The sequence below is a fragment of the Calidris pugnax genome, unplaced genomic scaffold, assembly GCF_001431845.1.
Source record: "Calidris pugnax isolate Ruff unplaced genomic scaffold, ASM143184v1 scaffold19, whole genome shotgun sequence".
Taxonomy (NCBI): Eukaryota; Metazoa; Chordata; class Aves; order Charadriiformes; family Scolopacidae; genus Calidris; species Calidris pugnax.
The window spans coordinates 967,645-984,432 of NW_015090775.1; the positions used below are offsets into that span (position 1 = coordinate 967,645).

General features: G+C 40.6%; 1 protein-coding gene across 13 annotated transcripts in view; it reads right to left on the minus strand.

The window, feature by feature from the left end:
* Positions 1–16,788, minus strand: part of KIAA1217 (KIAA1217 ortholog) — a 357,518-nt gene that overhangs the window by 28,169 nt on the left and 312,561 nt on the right. For all 13 annotated transcript variants that reach the window (XM_014946387.1, XM_014946368.1, XM_014946397.1 and 10 more), the window contains 2 exons: positions 13,493–13,653; positions 6,739–6,914 (listed from right to left, as the gene is read on the minus strand). In XM_014946387.1, the coding sequence (XP_014801873.1) occupies positions 6,739–6,914; positions 13,493–13,653 (337 nt within the window). The remainder of the gene's footprint in view (positions 1–6,738; positions 6,915–13,492; positions 13,654–16,788) is intronic.

The following is a 16,788-nucleotide window of genomic DNA, read 5'->3' on the forward strand; positions in this document are numbered from 1 at the left end:
CTAGATGCTCTACACAAGCAAATTTAAATAACTTTTTAAAAATGCATAAGTTCATGAAAAGTAAATAATCCATGCATAGCTTTTGCATATGAAGATACTATCTCTGACATGGAAGGGAGCTACAAGTCATTAAAAGCAAGGAGACGCACGCTGAGCATTTTGCCATGTTTTTATATCCTTTCCCAAGTGTCTGCTACCAGTGACTCTTCAAGACAGCTAAGTGGAGTTTTGTTTTTACTGAGCACAGTTATAAAAGAAGTCTGATACTTATCCTAACAAAAATATAGATTGTAACTTACTATGGATCATATCCAATTAGACAGCTTGGACGTGGCTACATTTAAATACTGTGTTTATAAACCCATTTCTATTAAAATGCTTACAATAATCTGCAACATACAGTAGTCATACCTGTAATATGCTCCTCACAATATAAATAATCCATTAGTTGATGTGTCATATCATCATAATTTGTCCTTGGTCTGCTAAATTTTAAGGTTAACATCCCCAAAAGTGTCATACATGACAACCCCAAAAATCTCTAATGTTGAATCAAAAGACTAGACAGAAAAAAAACCTACCCTGTTAATTCTGAGTATGTATCTACTGTTAGAAGTGTGAATAAACACTACATTTAATAGTGTTCCTTAGATTTCAGTAGGTATCTCTGAACTGTAATCCTGCTACAGCTATGATACACGTGGGCACACTTCTGCAGGCACCATCATGAATAGCTGCTCCACAGAAAACGTGCTCTGCCATTTCTGCTCGTTACAACATGAAACCACAGGTATTTTTATTGTTTTATTTCCCAGCAATAATCTTCAGAATTGCAAAAAGGAGAGCTTTTTAAGCTGAGATTTACCACTTCAGGGTAGTAAATACACTTTTTTAAGTGTTGCAGAAATCCTTGCACAAAGCCAGTCTATGATTTAGGAAAGGTCAAAAGGGCAACAGTTGAAAGACTTAGAAATGGTAATTTTTTGCCCTGTTGCTTTGCATTTGTTTAAACAACAGCACTGGGATCAGCTTAAGTGAAAGTGCCTATATAAAAGTTAACCTTTTTCTGAACACTGCCAGCGATATTTGATGTGTAATTTTGTAACGCACGCTCTTCATTCTTAACAGCCATCAGCTGTTGAACTTAAAGAATTGCTGTCAGAGGTGTTTATTCCTTCGTGCTGTGATCCTGCACACATGCAAATACATGACAAAGAAATCTCATTGGAGAAAACTGACGAAAAAAACAATCCAAACACTAAGAACTTTAGAAACTATAAAACAATTTTGAATTAAAAATCATTTAAGTTACTTCTGACCAAATCACAAACAAATGGAGGTAAATGACCCGGTTCCCATTTGAAGACCACTTCTCCCAAAGACTCTCCTGAGAAGGACTGAGTGTCATGATTTCCATTAGCACAACATACTTGCAGGAAACAATTCGAGGGACCACACGATGGCAGCAAGGGAACGTTTCTTGGGGTATTTTTCCAGCGGAAGAGGCTCGGATAATGTAGCTATCTGCTGTCTCTGTGTCTGTCTGCCTTTGCAATAAAGGGCACAGATACGGTCTAGGAAGGAGCTGGGAAAAAAAATTTGGCTTTCTGTCACTCACTACAGTGCAAAGGCTCCTGCCCTCTGGAACGGTGCTTTGAAGTCATGCCTCCTCCCTGCTCTTAATGCCCCAGCACAGGCACTCGGGCTCGGCAGCACTACTTTGGGAATCACAGGGTACCCCCTCACCCCTCTTTGTAGATCAACACTAGAAAAGCAGCTTCTTGGGTACTGGCATCCACCAGGCAACAAAAAACACAAGGCCAGAAGCTTAAACTTGCTCACGAGTGGAAGGAAGAGAAAGGAACAAACACAGAACAATGTTAAGATTTTTGGTTGGTGTATGATTGTTGGAAATACAGGGATGAAGGAAAGACTTCCAGGTAGCAGATGATGGCTTGCTTTCCCCTTGTTATTCAAGCGGAAATGGAAGGTCATCATAAACCCCTTTGATTCCATACAGTGGTATTATCAAACTAAGACAAGTGATCCTGAAATTACTTAGGAGATACCATATTACACTGCCTCACGTTGCCAACAACAAGGGAAGAGAAACTTCAGCCCTCCGGAACCAAAGTTTGAAACAGATCCATCAGTCTCCAGCATTTCTTTTCTGTAACTGGGGAAACCACTGGGCTTTATAGATTGGCCAGAGCAAACCCAATTAACTCACCTTAATGCAGTTTCAGACGGCTAGTACATGATAAACCATTTTTCTGCAACTATGTTTTACATAGGCGAACTGAGAAAAACTCTTATGCTGATATTTTTCTTTAGGCAAAAAAGCATCATAGGGTGTGACTCAGGTCTCAGTATTAGTAGAACAGGTCACAAAATGAACTGACAAAAGTGATGGTAACAAATCACCCAGGCGAGATGATATTTGCCCTGGAGTTCAATAGCAACTCGAGAGTGAAAGAGTTGAACAATCAATGCTTAGCATCCAACTTCTTGATTAAAATTGCTTTGGCACCAGAGTAGTGGGAAGTGTCATAGATGATACAAATAAACTTTTTAAAAGGGGATGGGGCTATCCAGAGAACTATACTCTGGTGAGACTGATACCCAGACTGGTGTAATTGATAGATACCAAAATAAACAATAAAGAATTAGTGGACCAGTGGATAAATATGCTGTGTTAGAGAGGAATTAATGTGATTTGTGTAAAGAGAAGGTAAGCCTTAAAAATGCACAAGGAAACAACAAAGGCACAGGGAAAAGCTATAGCCCAAAAGGCTTTCAGCAAGGTATTTTAGCAAAAGCTTTCCAGAAAGCAAAGTTGCCATGGGACAAGAGAGGAAATTCTCTCATGGATAAGTGCTGGAAGTAAAGGGAAGGGATCAATGAACAACTTAATGAATGTAGTTTGCTGGTGTGTTCCACAGGGATCGGTGCCAGGGCTGGTGCTTTTCAACATATGATAAATTATTTAGAAAAGAGGATGAATTGTATAGTTTAAAAAAAAATATCTCAAAAGGACCTTAAAATATTCAGGGGAATGAAAATGAAAGGTGACTGCAGAGGGCGGCAGATGGACCACCTGATGCTAAGAGAAGGGCCACAAAGATGATCAAAGAACTGGGAAGCCTGCCACATGAGGGAGAGCTGAGAGAATTAGGTTTATTCAGCCTTGAGAAAAGAAGGTTTAGGGAAGACCTTATCACTATGTTCCAGTATTTAAAGGATGGCTACAAAGAAGACGGAGACTCCCTTTTTCATGAAGTCACTTGGAAAACAGGAGAGGTAATGTTTAAAAGTTACTCCTGGGGAGATTCCGGTTGGACACAAGAGAAAAAAAATTCACAATCAGAACAACCAGCCATTGGAATAATCTCCCCAGGGAAGTTGTGGATTCCCAACACTGGAAACTTTTACATGGAAAAGAAAAGATTTACGTGGACACAGTGCTGAGCCATATTGTCTAGATTGAGCTTTTGCCTAGAAAGGTTGGACCAGATGATCCTGGTATTCTATGATTCTGTGATTCTATGATAACTGACCAGGAAAAAACCCAAATATTAAATTAACTCCTAATAAATGTAAAGTAATGCTCACAAGAAAAAGGAAAATAAAAACAAATCCAACCCAACCTGAAGCCAACAAACTCTCAAACAATAGTGAATTTTGAACTGATAATCATCCCTCATGAGTGAGATGTTTGATTCGTAATGGAAAACTCACATGGAACATGAGGACAGGGGCATCATCACCACACCACCACATGAAGTCATGGTGTGCCTACATCAGATACAGCCATTGCAGGGCTCTCCTCTCTCCCCAGTCCCACCTCACAGATGTACAGGAGAGTTAAAAAGGGTATACAGAAAGGCAGCAGGATGACAAAATGTACAGAATGGCTTCTCAAGAGGAGTAACTAATCAGACCAGAATTTTTCAGGAGAGGGTGAATATTCTGCCATGCATAATTTAAGAGTTTGAGGATTGATTGACAGATGAAAGATTCAAAAACAAACAAAAAGAAGTTCTTTCTACTCAAATAAGAATCACTCTATAGAATTCATTGTGCCTAGATGCTCTACACAAGCAAATTTAAATAACTTTTTAAAAATGCATAAGTTCATGAAAAGTAAATAATCCATGCATAGCTTTTGCATATGAAGATACTATCTCTGACATGGAAGGGAGCTACAAGTCATTAAAAGCAAGGAGACGCACGCTGAGCATTTTGCCATGTTTTTATATCCTTTCCCAAGTGTCTGCTACCAGTGACTCTTCAAGACAGCTAAGTGGAGTTTTGTTTTTACTGAGCACAGTTATAAAAGAAGTCTGATACTTATCCTAACAAAAATATAAATTGTAACTTACTATGGATCATATCCAATTAGACAGCTTGGACGTGGCTACATTTAAATACTGTGTTTATAAACCCATTTCTATTAAAATGCTTACAATAATCTGCAACATACAGTAGTCATACCTGTAATATGCTCCTCACAATATAAATAATCCATTAGTTGATGTGTCATATCATCATAATTTGTCCTTGGTCTGCTAAATTTTAAGGTTAACATCCCCAAAAGTGTCATACATGACAACCCCAAAAATCTCTAATGTTGAATCAAAAGACTAGACAGAAAAAAAACCTACCCTGTTAATTCTGAGTATGTATCTACTGTTAGAAGTGTGAATAAACACTACATTTAATAGTGTTCCTTAGATTTCAGTAGGTATCTCTGAACTGTAATCCTGCTACAGCTATGATACACGTGGGCACGCTTCTGCAGGCACCATCATGAATAGCTGCTCCACAGAAAACGTGCTCTGCCATTTCTGCTCGTTACAACATGAAACCACAGGTATTTTTATTGTTTTATTTCCCAGCAATAATCTTCAGAATTGCAAAAATGAGAGCTTTTTAAGCTGAGATTTACCACTTCAGGGTAGTAAATACACTTTTTTAAGTGTTGCAGAAATCCTTGCACAAAGCCAGTCTATGATTTAGGAAAGGTCAAAAGGGCAACAGTTGAAAGACTTAGAAATGGTAATTTTTTGCCCTGTTGCTTTGCATTTGTTTAAACAACAGCACTGGGATCAGCTTAAGTGAAAGTGCCTATATAAAAGTTAACCTTTTTCTGAACACTGCCAGCGATATTTGATGTGTAATTTTGTAACGCACGCTCTTCATTCTTAACAGCCATCAGCTGTTGAACTTAAAGAATTGCTGTCAGAGGTGTTTATTCCTTCGTGCTGTGATCCTGCACACATGCAAATACATGACAAAGAAATCTCATTGGAGAAAACTGACGAAAAAAAACCATTGTTTGCCATTTAGTGTTTGTTTCCAGCACGTCTCTAAAAGGGTTGAACTAATGTTTACAGCCTATGAATGATCTAAGACACTTTCCTGTAACATTAACAAATGAAGTAGCATGGAAGCAGCTGAAACTCTGTGAACAGAAAAAATTCCAAACACTGATAAAACAGAACCACATTGCAATCAAAGTCGTATCCTAAATGAAAAGCTGTAACAACTAATGCCATCTGCACTTGACCTCACTCAGCATCCGTTTTATGAGGCAATGTAATAAACAGCCATCACACAAATTACTCTTTCCACAGAGAACAAACAATCTAGAAACTAGGCAATGAGATGCACAGGAATAAGTGAAGAACAGGAGACTAATTACTTAAGACTACAACACAATGTTATTTAAGACTACAAACCAGCTGAGAGGATTATATTCACCAGGGGCTATTACTACACATTAAACTTTTCTTAACAGAAAACATATACTCCCTTAGTAACATTCAAATTTGTCTTTACAGTTGCATCATTTTAATAACAAATCTTATTCATCTGACAACACACTGATCAACAGGAAAGATTTACTCTCCTTAGCTGTCAATAAGTGTTCTCCTATGGCTCTTCAATCATCATTTCCAAAGACAACCCAACTATAAAGTTTCACTCTATTATGAGGCAATTCTTCAAGTGTGAACTAAATGCAGTAATGAGAAATAATTAGTTATATAGAATTTTATAAATGTGAGTGTTAGAAATAGTTAAATTATTTATCGATTTCAGCTTCATCTTGCCTCCTGCTGACTCTGACTAACTGACTCTGCTGACTGACTCTGAACATGGACTAAAACAACCGGATCCCTCCAATCTTGGTAGGCCAACATTTTGAGGGAAAAAAGTCTTACAAAGAGCCTTTACACAAAAATATAAAAAAGAAAAGCATTTTTATCTGCAGTTAAGGGTATGGAAATCCCAGTGAGAAAATTTTAAATGGAGGTGGGCATTGCTAACTGCAATTAAACTTCAGTCCTCCTTCCCTAGAGCGTAATAGATAAAGCTGAAGGGTAGGGGGAGGCTTTCAGAAGATGGAGGTAGTCATGGTCCTTACAGTCACCTGTCCCTTTACAGGGGATTTTGGGAGAGGTTAAAACTCTTTGTACTGATGGGACTTACCCAGTGGGTTGTGCTTAGAAGGACTCCCAGTCAGGACCAGTGATTTGTACGACACAGACACAGTTTTATGGCTAATATGAGTGCAAGGAAACACAGCTAAAACAGCGTACACAGATACAGTTTCACTACAGTTCTAATAGTTTTAAGTTTAAAGTTTTAGCAAACTGAAGTTTGCACTAAAAATACTACTTTATGGAAGAAAAAGCCAGATAAAAGCAGCAAATTCTAAGAGGTTTCTCAACCCACCATAACTTCTTCACAATCTTTTCTTCCTCGTTGAGGTATTTCTGCCTTTCTTGTTCCACCAGGTTGCGCTGTCGCTGCACAGGATCTTCCAGCCTCTTCACTGTTTCAATCATTTTGCCATTGATTTCCAGCTCTGCTTTCTTCACCATTGCCCTCAGCATCTCCTGGTTCTGCAGCTGTTACACAAAAGAAATCAACTTCAATTTTTCCTGCTTGACTGACAACCCTGGCAACAGAATACATTGCAGAGCTCAGAAATAAGTTGCGATAAACGCAAACTTACAGCGAGAGAGAGTTTTTCCCACCTTCTTTCCCTCTTTAACTTTACCTATAAACATTATTCCACGAGGAAGTGTTTGGAGTGAAAAAAGCCTTAAATCTGACGAACGTCTAATGTGTAAGTCTAACTTCCAGTTGCGAGCTGATGAACAATAGATGTTGGGATCAGTACACCACCTTCAGTGCGTAACTTCTGTTACGGATTGTGGCCCCTTTATTCTGCTCAGTCCAGCATGAACCAAGAATTAATTATGCCTCACAAGAATGCCGGAAGCCCGACTTCCACTTTGCGCGTATCTCATATGCTCCTGCATCGCACTGTCCATACATGCCTGGTGGATAATCCCACACATTAATGACAGGGCTGGAATGCACTGCTGTTCTCAGAATGGAATTCCTCAGTCTCTCAAGTGGCAGAGGAAGCATTGTGCCATCCGGTGTAATTTGGTACAGACATGCAGCTCGTCTGCAGGACATAAAACCTCCCTTACCCACCAAAAAAACCCCCTTCATTATAAAGTGATTTTCGGAGAACTGTAGAGGTCACACCTTCTTTCTTGTCTTAGCCTTATGTTAAGTACCTAAAGCATTCCTTTTTTTACTGATATTAAGTTTGCAGAGCAAAACACCGCTAAGAAAGCAAACTAGACTGTACTCTTCTACGGGTAGCCCTAAAGCAGCTATGCCCCACACGAACACAAACCAAACCTGTTTAAGTCTCTTACGCAAATCACAAGATTCAAAGTGATGAGCAGTGCTTCATCTCATCACAGCGTTAGGATACAGGCAACATGAACACCACTCTCTTAGCCCAGCAGCCTTCTCATACTGGAAGATTTTAAAAAACACCTCTGTCAGCTGGGAGATGAAGTCCTAGCTTTAAAACTAGCACTCAAACCATCAGCTGTCTTCTGAACATCCAGGCTTAACAGCCAAACCAGTTTTACATACAAAGTAAAACCACTGCCTAATAGGAAGAATCAGAAAAAAGGATTACCTACAAGACAGTATAATGCAACAAGACTTCTTTTTAAGTTGATTTAAGAGAATTCCCAGGAGTTAGAGAGAAAAAAAAAAGCCTTTGCCCAGGTCATTCCTTCCAATCAGTATGGGAATTAGAGGAACAAACTCAGTTCTCCCCTCCTGACTCTTCAGTCCTTGTGCCTGACTCTGCCTTCTCCAGCGACACAACCGTGATAAGAGGGAGGGTAACACCTCACTGAAAGCGCGCAGGGGGATCTGAGCTGTGACAAGCTGGAGGTGTTAGCTCAAAACTCAGCTGAAGATAAGTGTTAGCAGTTAGGGAAAAAAATGAAGCTGGAAAGCATTTGAAACAGCACAGATTTATAAACATTGTCAGCTGCTTTGTGCCAGACTGGATTCTTTTGAAGACAGCGCATATGTGTGTTTTTCCCCACTATGGGATTAATGTTTGGGTTTGATAAATTAAAACTTCTTACAGCAAGGCCAGCACAGCTATCTGAAACACACATCTCTTGTATTGTGCCGTATTTTCAAGAAGGAAAAAATAAATGAATGAATGAATGAGTGAATGAGCATGTAACACTTCAGTCATACAGTTTATTCACGGCTCTTTAAAAAGTGGGGAAATTCGACACAGGAAAGTGACTTGGGAAATGTGAAACAACTGATCTGAGGTCAGTGAGAAGGTTAGTAATGGAGTTAGACTTAAGTCTCAGGTGTCCGGAATTTTAATCCTCTGTGTTCCTCAGCTGGTAACAATGACTCCCAGTAATACCAAAATTGAGTATGTGTGTGTGAGGTTGTGCAATGGCAGGTACACTTTTTTTCCTGTAATGGTGCTATATAGAGGATTTATATTTATTGTAGTGACACCTACAGCTAAGGTGCTTGTCACTTCCATTTATGCAGTGCTGGAACAGTATTAGAAAGTTTCAGTCATAAAAGTCCATCCATTTCTGATAACAAGATTAGGGAATAAAAATATAAGTCAGCAATATTTCAAAAAGCTTGTATGTTGGGGACTCCCAAACCCCAATGTTTGGAGTGAGCTCTTGAATCTGGGAAATGACTCATCTTGGTATCAAAGAGTTTTTGCCATTTCTCTGAAAATTCATGCAACACTTGGATAGTTCCGGAAAACCTGGTTTTGTTCATGCTTGGAGAACAAGGACAGAAGATGAGAAGTACAGATATGCACAGAGAGAGAAGAGAAGGAATCAGTGGAGTAATCATGGGTTTAAGCAGGGCAGAGTCACCAGCCAAAGGACAACATGAGGCAGGGCGAGCAGGAGCAGAGGGGAAGAGCTGAGGCTAAGAAGGAGGCAGTCCAGGACTGCTACAGCACATTTACCTCCATGTTTTGGAACTGAACTTGATTCTTATCTTACTTCTGCCAGCAGGTATCGGATCTGAGACTCCCTGGCTAAGTGCTCACCCCATTTGTCTCTCAGACCACCTCTGCCAGTTACTCCACCACCTCAAACAGAAGTTGTTTTACTTCTGACAGTGAAGTTTACTCTGACAGTGGATCTGTCAGAGTTATTCTGGTTTCACAGAGTAGAACATTTTGTACTTTAAGACTGCTTGAAAACAAGCCAAATAAACAACCTTAGACATTCACGCTGGAAAAGAAACTTCGTTAAAACAGTGTTCAAGTTCCAATGCTCAAAGGTAAGGAAAAGCAATGCAGGCTTTCCTGTAACCACTGAATGGCAATTTCTTGCTAATTAGAGCTAAGTGACTTATAACTGCAAGCAGCAATCAAACAGAAATAAATTTAACACACTTTTTTATAATTCTAGCATCCTCTCCTACATTCATTATCCTTGGTTCTCACTTCCAGCCTCACCAGTCTCTCTAGATGTCTACCTTGTCCCTCTTCTTTGGCTACTGCTCTCTCACAAGCACCCCAGCACTGCCTCTGGCACTCACTCACAGAATAATCTGATAACCAGTTTAGTTGACTTTGAACCAATTATTATCTATGAGACAGGTAACTGGAAAACCAAGTATTAGTTCTCAGCCCTGCTTCTCATCAGAAGACAAGCACGACCTATCCAGTGGGAGCCTCCCAGGCCCTGCTGCGAGAGGCTTCTGGGCCACCCACCACCCCACACACAACAGTACACAGCCACGAACAGGGATCGATTGCCTGCAGTTCAGGATCTCTGCAGAATCCAATTATCTAGTTCCTGAAGTTTGTTACCACACGTAGATTAAATGTAGTCTCACCAATCCTATAATGCAGCTCAAAACATATTTGAATTTCTAATTCAAAGCTACACTTGTGAGACTGAGTATCATATACCATTTATGACAGTGTTATTACATTTTCTATTCTTTCTGCAGCACTCATTTTCCTGCAAATAATACATTCAGCGAAGGAAAAGCATGCATGTATACACATTCCTAATGCTGAACCTGAATCATATCTAACTGCTTTCCCATAAAATGTGTTCAATTAAAGAAGGGAAGAAATTGGCAAAAAAAAATCCAATGTACATATAAGCTAATGATATATAGCATGAACATGTACTCTAAGGTTTGTTTCAAACCTGCCACTAAGAGTTCTCATTATCTGGGAGTGCAGAATGAGCAACCCCACTGAACTCAGCATCGGCTCCAGTCTTACCAACAACAAACGTGTCCAGGACACAGGCTGGGTTACAGCCTGTCTCTGGCAATAATGTAAATTTCATGGCACCATGAAACAAGTCTTTCTTGAGTATCTCTGAAAATCAGAGCTGATCTTTAGCAAGAGCCATGACACAAATGTCTTTATTTCAAGACTCTCTAGTTAAAATCCAACTACAGACTGAAACAATCTGAACTTCTTGGTTGCATCTGGTAACATATACATTTAACTGGTGTGTGAACCAATACATGTGGATCAAGTGCTGCTGAATGTGTTTTTAAAAGGGGATTTTGCCAGCACAGACAAAGGCTACATGAATGAACGGGTCTTTTCCATCATGTGTTTCTCTGAATCTAATAAGCAAATGAGTAAGAACTTACAGTGATATCATCAATTGAAAATTGAACCACAGACAGTATTAAATACAGTTTTATGTCACATTCCTGTTTCTTAGTTATCCTGCCAACTTTTGTTCCTGTGCAATCATCTTTTTCAGTTCTTTGGAAGTGTTTCTTTTAGTCTGTCACTGTATGAAAAATTCACACAAACACGAACAAACTGATTGCCAACCCAGGAGAAACAGTGAAAGTGAAAGATATGAAGTACTGCCAAACATATTATGCAAACAACCTGGAAAAACAGAAAAGTACTTTCCCCTTTTACTTAGAATTATTTTCCAGAAAACACAGTGCAAAATTTTTTCATTAGAAACATGGTATTTCAACACTCTTCAGTTTAAAATACTGCTTGTTTCACTTGCTGACCTACAAATTGTGAGCTCTTTTTCAGAATAATTCCACCCATTCAGGAAAGCCATGACAAAAACTCACTCTCATGAATGTAATTTATATGTAATATACCAAAGTTTCCCTTGAGCTACAGGTTCTTCCATCCGACCACCACAAATTTGCCCACTTCCTACTGGCACGATGCACCAAATTTGCTATCACTTCTGAAATAAGGGAAGACAGCCAGAGTTAATGAGCACACTCGGGATAAGACCTTTTTTCCTTCTCAGGACTTCTTTGGCAGCATTGATTTGTGCAGATGGTATAAGTTTCTTCACTCCCGTGTGCCATAATGCTGTATCTGATCAAAAGTAAAGTTACTGCCCCGGGCAGGGCCGTGGAGACAAAGTGCAGCTGGGGAAATGCCACCTCCTCCGTGAGCAGGCCCTGGGAGAACAGGGAGCTCGCTGCCTCCAGCACAGCACTGCAACCTCCATCCCATTTTATGAGACCACATGCTAAGCACACAGATGGTGGCCAGACCACAGGCATTGGCCAAGAGCTGCATTTGGCACACAGGGTTACAGAAGGACAGAGGGGCTGCAGTGGTTTGCGGCACAAATGTGAAAGAATATGCACTTCTACATAATGTGCCAGGGCAGAGATCCCAAGCCAGAGTCTTGAAATCAGATGGGGACCATGACGGCGTGTAGGCAGCACTGCTGGGACAGCTTTTGGAAGATACAGTTACAATAGGAACATACTCAACCTAAAGTGAAAATGTAAGTACATGGGTGCTGTATCATGGGCTGAGCTCACCTGGCTGACACAACTGTTTGCTCCAAATACCTTCTGCCATCTCTTCACTACCAGGAAACTGAACACAGCACCTTGTCACAGCATCTTTATTCTTGGTCACATTGTCTTTACCCTGATGTTTACTTCGCCATTTCGCTCCCTTGCCCTATGACTGGTTCGTAGTTCAACTTCTTTTAGTTAAGGAAGTGAAGGCAAAACGTGTTCTGAATTCTGATCTGTGTTATCATTATTCTATTTTAAAATTAATCAGCAAACCCAAGGAGATTGACATAGTACCATTCCCATATTTAAAGCCACTGTGGTTGTAATAGCAGTAGCTGCAGCCCCGCAATACCAAACATGTGATGTCACTTTCCAGGAAAGGAGGACTGGCAGAGCATCGAAGTTTCCCCTGCTGTCCACTTTGTCTTACAAGAAATTGCTTTACCTCCTCTTACATCTTCTGAGACAATACACAGTGCTCTTCAGTTTTCAATTAAGTAAAGGGCTGAAGACCTGTACAGCTGCACAAGCTTATTTTCACAGTGTCTGAGATGAACAGAATATATTTACATTTGCAGCATGAGGGTACGTGTCAACAGAATATTTTGGTTAACTCTTCATTGTTCTTTTTGTTCCTTGCATGTTTTGTAGTATTAATGTGTGTTAGGAAGGTACTGGTAAAATGTGAATGTAAGTAGAGCACAACAAACCTTTGCAGCAACTTTTGAAATATCTTTTTCCCTTTCTGCTCAAGTTGGCTATCCTTCTGGATTTTGTTAATAAAGGACTCAGACTCTGGCTTAATGCATATCTACTGATTCTCAGCTACATTTGAGTTTCGTGACATGAAAGTTGTTTATTCAGGAACTTAAAAACTGTCTCAACCGTAAACAGAATGGAGCAGGAACACAGCTCCTCCAACATGTTTATACAGCTCATAGCATAGCAGGGTCCAAACTGTAATCACAGATTTGATATTATTGCAATATAAATACTGCTTGAATGTCTAGAATCATCAAACAAAGCTAGAAATAAAGTTTTTTCTCAATATCTGAGCAGCAGTAGTTAAACGTTAGAAAAAAAGTTGTTTCTCAATATCTGAGCAGCAGTAGTTAAACTGAGCTAATTCTCATACCTCTAGGGCTATGCAAGTGGACTATGCTAGAGCAGAATACGCTTTTGTGTCTGTAATACTCAGGACTTCCCTTTGCTAGAACTCTGCTCCTGAGAGTCACTCAGGTCCAAAAGGTAAAAGAGAAAGACAGACAGAAAAGGAAAGGGGACTTGCTGACAGCCTGCTTTCCCAGCATCACCCAGCCAAGCATACCTGTAGCTGCTTCATCTGATGCAGCTGCAGCCGCAGGTCCGACACGTTGCGTTTCATGCCGTGCAGACTGACTTGCATGGACGGGGCTCCAGCAGGGTGATGGATCACAGCTGAATCCACAGTTGCCAGCGCGTTCTTCCCTCCAGGTACGTTAGCAGCGCCTGCAACGAGCAGCAGCACAGGTTGAGCCCACCAGCAGAGAAAGTGCAAACACAATCCTTCCTCTGCCCACTGAACCCACACATATTTCACACAGAAGGACAAGAAAATAAAATTACAACTGCCAATGCTCAGTATTAACAGGGGACTGGCACCTCCTTATCCAGTATATTTTGAGGCCCGACTGTACAATATCAGAATTTATCTCTGCTGGCACCTTAGCCATGTCAGAGCACTGCATTACCACAAGACTGCTTTCTACCACATGCAGTGGAAACGGGATATTAAATTATAACTGCAGATTATACAAAATAGCAGCAAATCAACTTGGTGCTGAAAGTAGCTTCAGGATTGTCCTCCCAGGAGCTATCTGTGACCAAGTTGATGCAAATTCACAGGATTCCTGAACTACATATTTGTGATTAATTATCACTGGAGAGAGATTCAGTGAAACTGCCAAGGGTGGAAGAAAAGGTTTCTATAGAGAACCATGCTTTTCTGCTTAAAGTACAACTGCATTATTTCTATAAGGTGTCTCCAACAGTTACTGTCTAAAACTAGGAGAAGACAATGAAATGATGGTGTGTCAGAGAACTGCTCTCCAGCCACTTTGCATCCACCCAATCCCCTTCAGTCTGTCCTTTATTCAGGACTGTGTTTACAACAGAATACAGCGTAACACAAGGAAGTGAGCTGAGCCACACTGAAAATAACCATCAGTTTCTTCACAACACTTTCTTTGTTAAAAAATGCTGTTCCTCTACACAGCATCAATGTCAAGTTTGTTCTTTTCAGTCTCAAGTACCTAGAAAGAAGATTTACAGGGTAGAAGCAAATTCCAGCTCATCAGCTAATAGTCATGTTACAGCTCCTAGCAATTTGCACTTACACACCCATATTCTTCAAATTTTCTTCCTCATGTGTCCCTTCTCCTCCCCACCGCCAACAGGCAAAATGACAGCCTGTCAGTAGGACACACTTCATTTTCTATGTCCAGCACTATGCAGCCCTGCATACTCCTCTGATCACAGTGCCAGATCCACCTTGTCCCTCGGGTTCAGACGGCTGCCACTCCCTGAACTACTGCATTATGTCATTCCCCACTTCATTTTCTTCCCTCTCTATGAATAAAACAAAAAATCTGAGGAAACAGAAAGTAACTCATCAATGGGTTTGCACAGGGACTTTGGTCATTGTTTGTTCCCACAAGCACACACACTATCAAGTTCAATGAAATCAAGCAGAAATGAGTGTTGCAAGATTTTCTTCACCTGTTGTAGGCAAATTTTCAGTGCACCAAAGGATGGAATGAGTATGAACCCAAGAGTGGTATGTTTTATCCCCATCCTCTCATCCCCAGTGGTCTTTCCAACTGGTGAAGTCTCCAAATGTGCCCAAGTACAGCTCAGCATAGCAACAAATTGTTATTCCTTTGCCGACAGGTGTGGGTACCTCAAACACAGCCTGTGCAAAATTCATCCGGGGGAGCATTTTTAAAGGATTTATTTAAAAATAGGCTAAAAGGTTTCTGAAGCACCAAGTTTCTTGCTTTGCCTACATTTGCAATTCCTGTCACTAAAAGCACAGGCCCCTCTGGCTGCACCCCTGCTCTATACGGTGTGCCGTGCTATAGGATTCCAGGGACGTGCTCAAACAAAAAGCTGCTCTAGCCCAGTGCTGGCCCTTGTAACGCTACGCTTTACCTAAACATGCTCTAGCTAGATCTGCTGGGTGCTTCAACAACGGCACTTTTCATTTCACTGCTGAGCAAGCTGCTGCACATTTTTGCTATACTCGAGAATGATTCAATGCTCTCTTGACTTTCAAAGAGCTGCTTAACAGAAAGCAACACTCAAGAAATAAACAGTCCTTGTTCACTGCCATTCTGTACCCACTCCATGCTTCAGTCTAAGATATGCTAATACTTATGTCTACATATACACTACAGTTTTTCCTACAGTCAAGCGTCTATTTCCCTCCCACACACTATTTTTTTGCCTTTTTTTTTTTTTAAAGAAAAGGGTATTTAGTTCATAAACCCTACAGACAGAAACCACCAGAGAGTCTGAAAAATGTGGGTAAGCCTCCAAGAGTTCTGATCCCTAGCCTGGACTATTTTTGAAAGCACATCTACCTTTCTGCTATTCTTTGCCTCAAGCAAAAGCTCCAAAACCTCAGCCCCTGACCCTGTGATGATGCAGCCAAGGTATGAATCAGCCCCCGCCAGTCTCTCCTCCCCCATGCTGGACCCCAGTCAATTCACATATTTTCTCAGGAAGGGGTGCCTGCTTTCCTTTTAGCATAGACGGACTGTGATCTGCTTCTGTAAACAATAAATGTCTCCAACTCCCTACAAAGCAGCTCTCCTCCTCCTCCTCTTCTCACCGTTAGGTACTCTGGGCTGCCACGGTGTCCCTGCTGCAGAGTGTGCTCGGAGCCTGCGAAGCACAATGTGGGTGTGAGACACCACCGACACCGAGCGAGCAACGGAGCGCAGGATGGATCAGCAGCTGAGCTCTCAGAGATACATATTTTCATCAAAAAGGAATAAAAGGGCAACTGAACGAGGGGCTGTTCCATCTAGGGAGTATAAATTACTTTTTGGAAATAGTCCCAGGCTGTAGTTTTGCGATTAGATGTATGGCCAGATGGGTTGAAGGGAAAGAAACAGCATTAGCTGTTTAAAAGCTTTTTCAATAAGCCTTTGCCTGAGCTAGGTAAGGGGGCCTGAATGCAAAAATCCTCCATAATTCCCTAATACTCTGGACAAAAAAGAAATGTTAACTTTTTTTACAAAGGTTAATGAACTAAGCTGCCATTTTTAAAGTAAAAAGAAAACTGATTTGCAGAAAGAGGAAAGGTTTGCTGTTTGCCCAGGCTCAGGAAGGTAAGGAACACAACTTCCACTCCCTGACACTTGACCTTTGCTATGGTTGCAAAGACACCGCTCTCCTTCTGTTTCCCAGATTTTATTTTTCTTTCTAAAATGCTAAGATTTTGTTTTGAAGCAGGCTAGAAAAAAAAGGCCATCAGAAGATACCCAGCAACATGTCTTCACAAATTATTTGTATTCTTATTAAAGAGCCACAACATTTTCAAACATCATCTGGGGAGACATGACAGTTACTTAGTTCTTT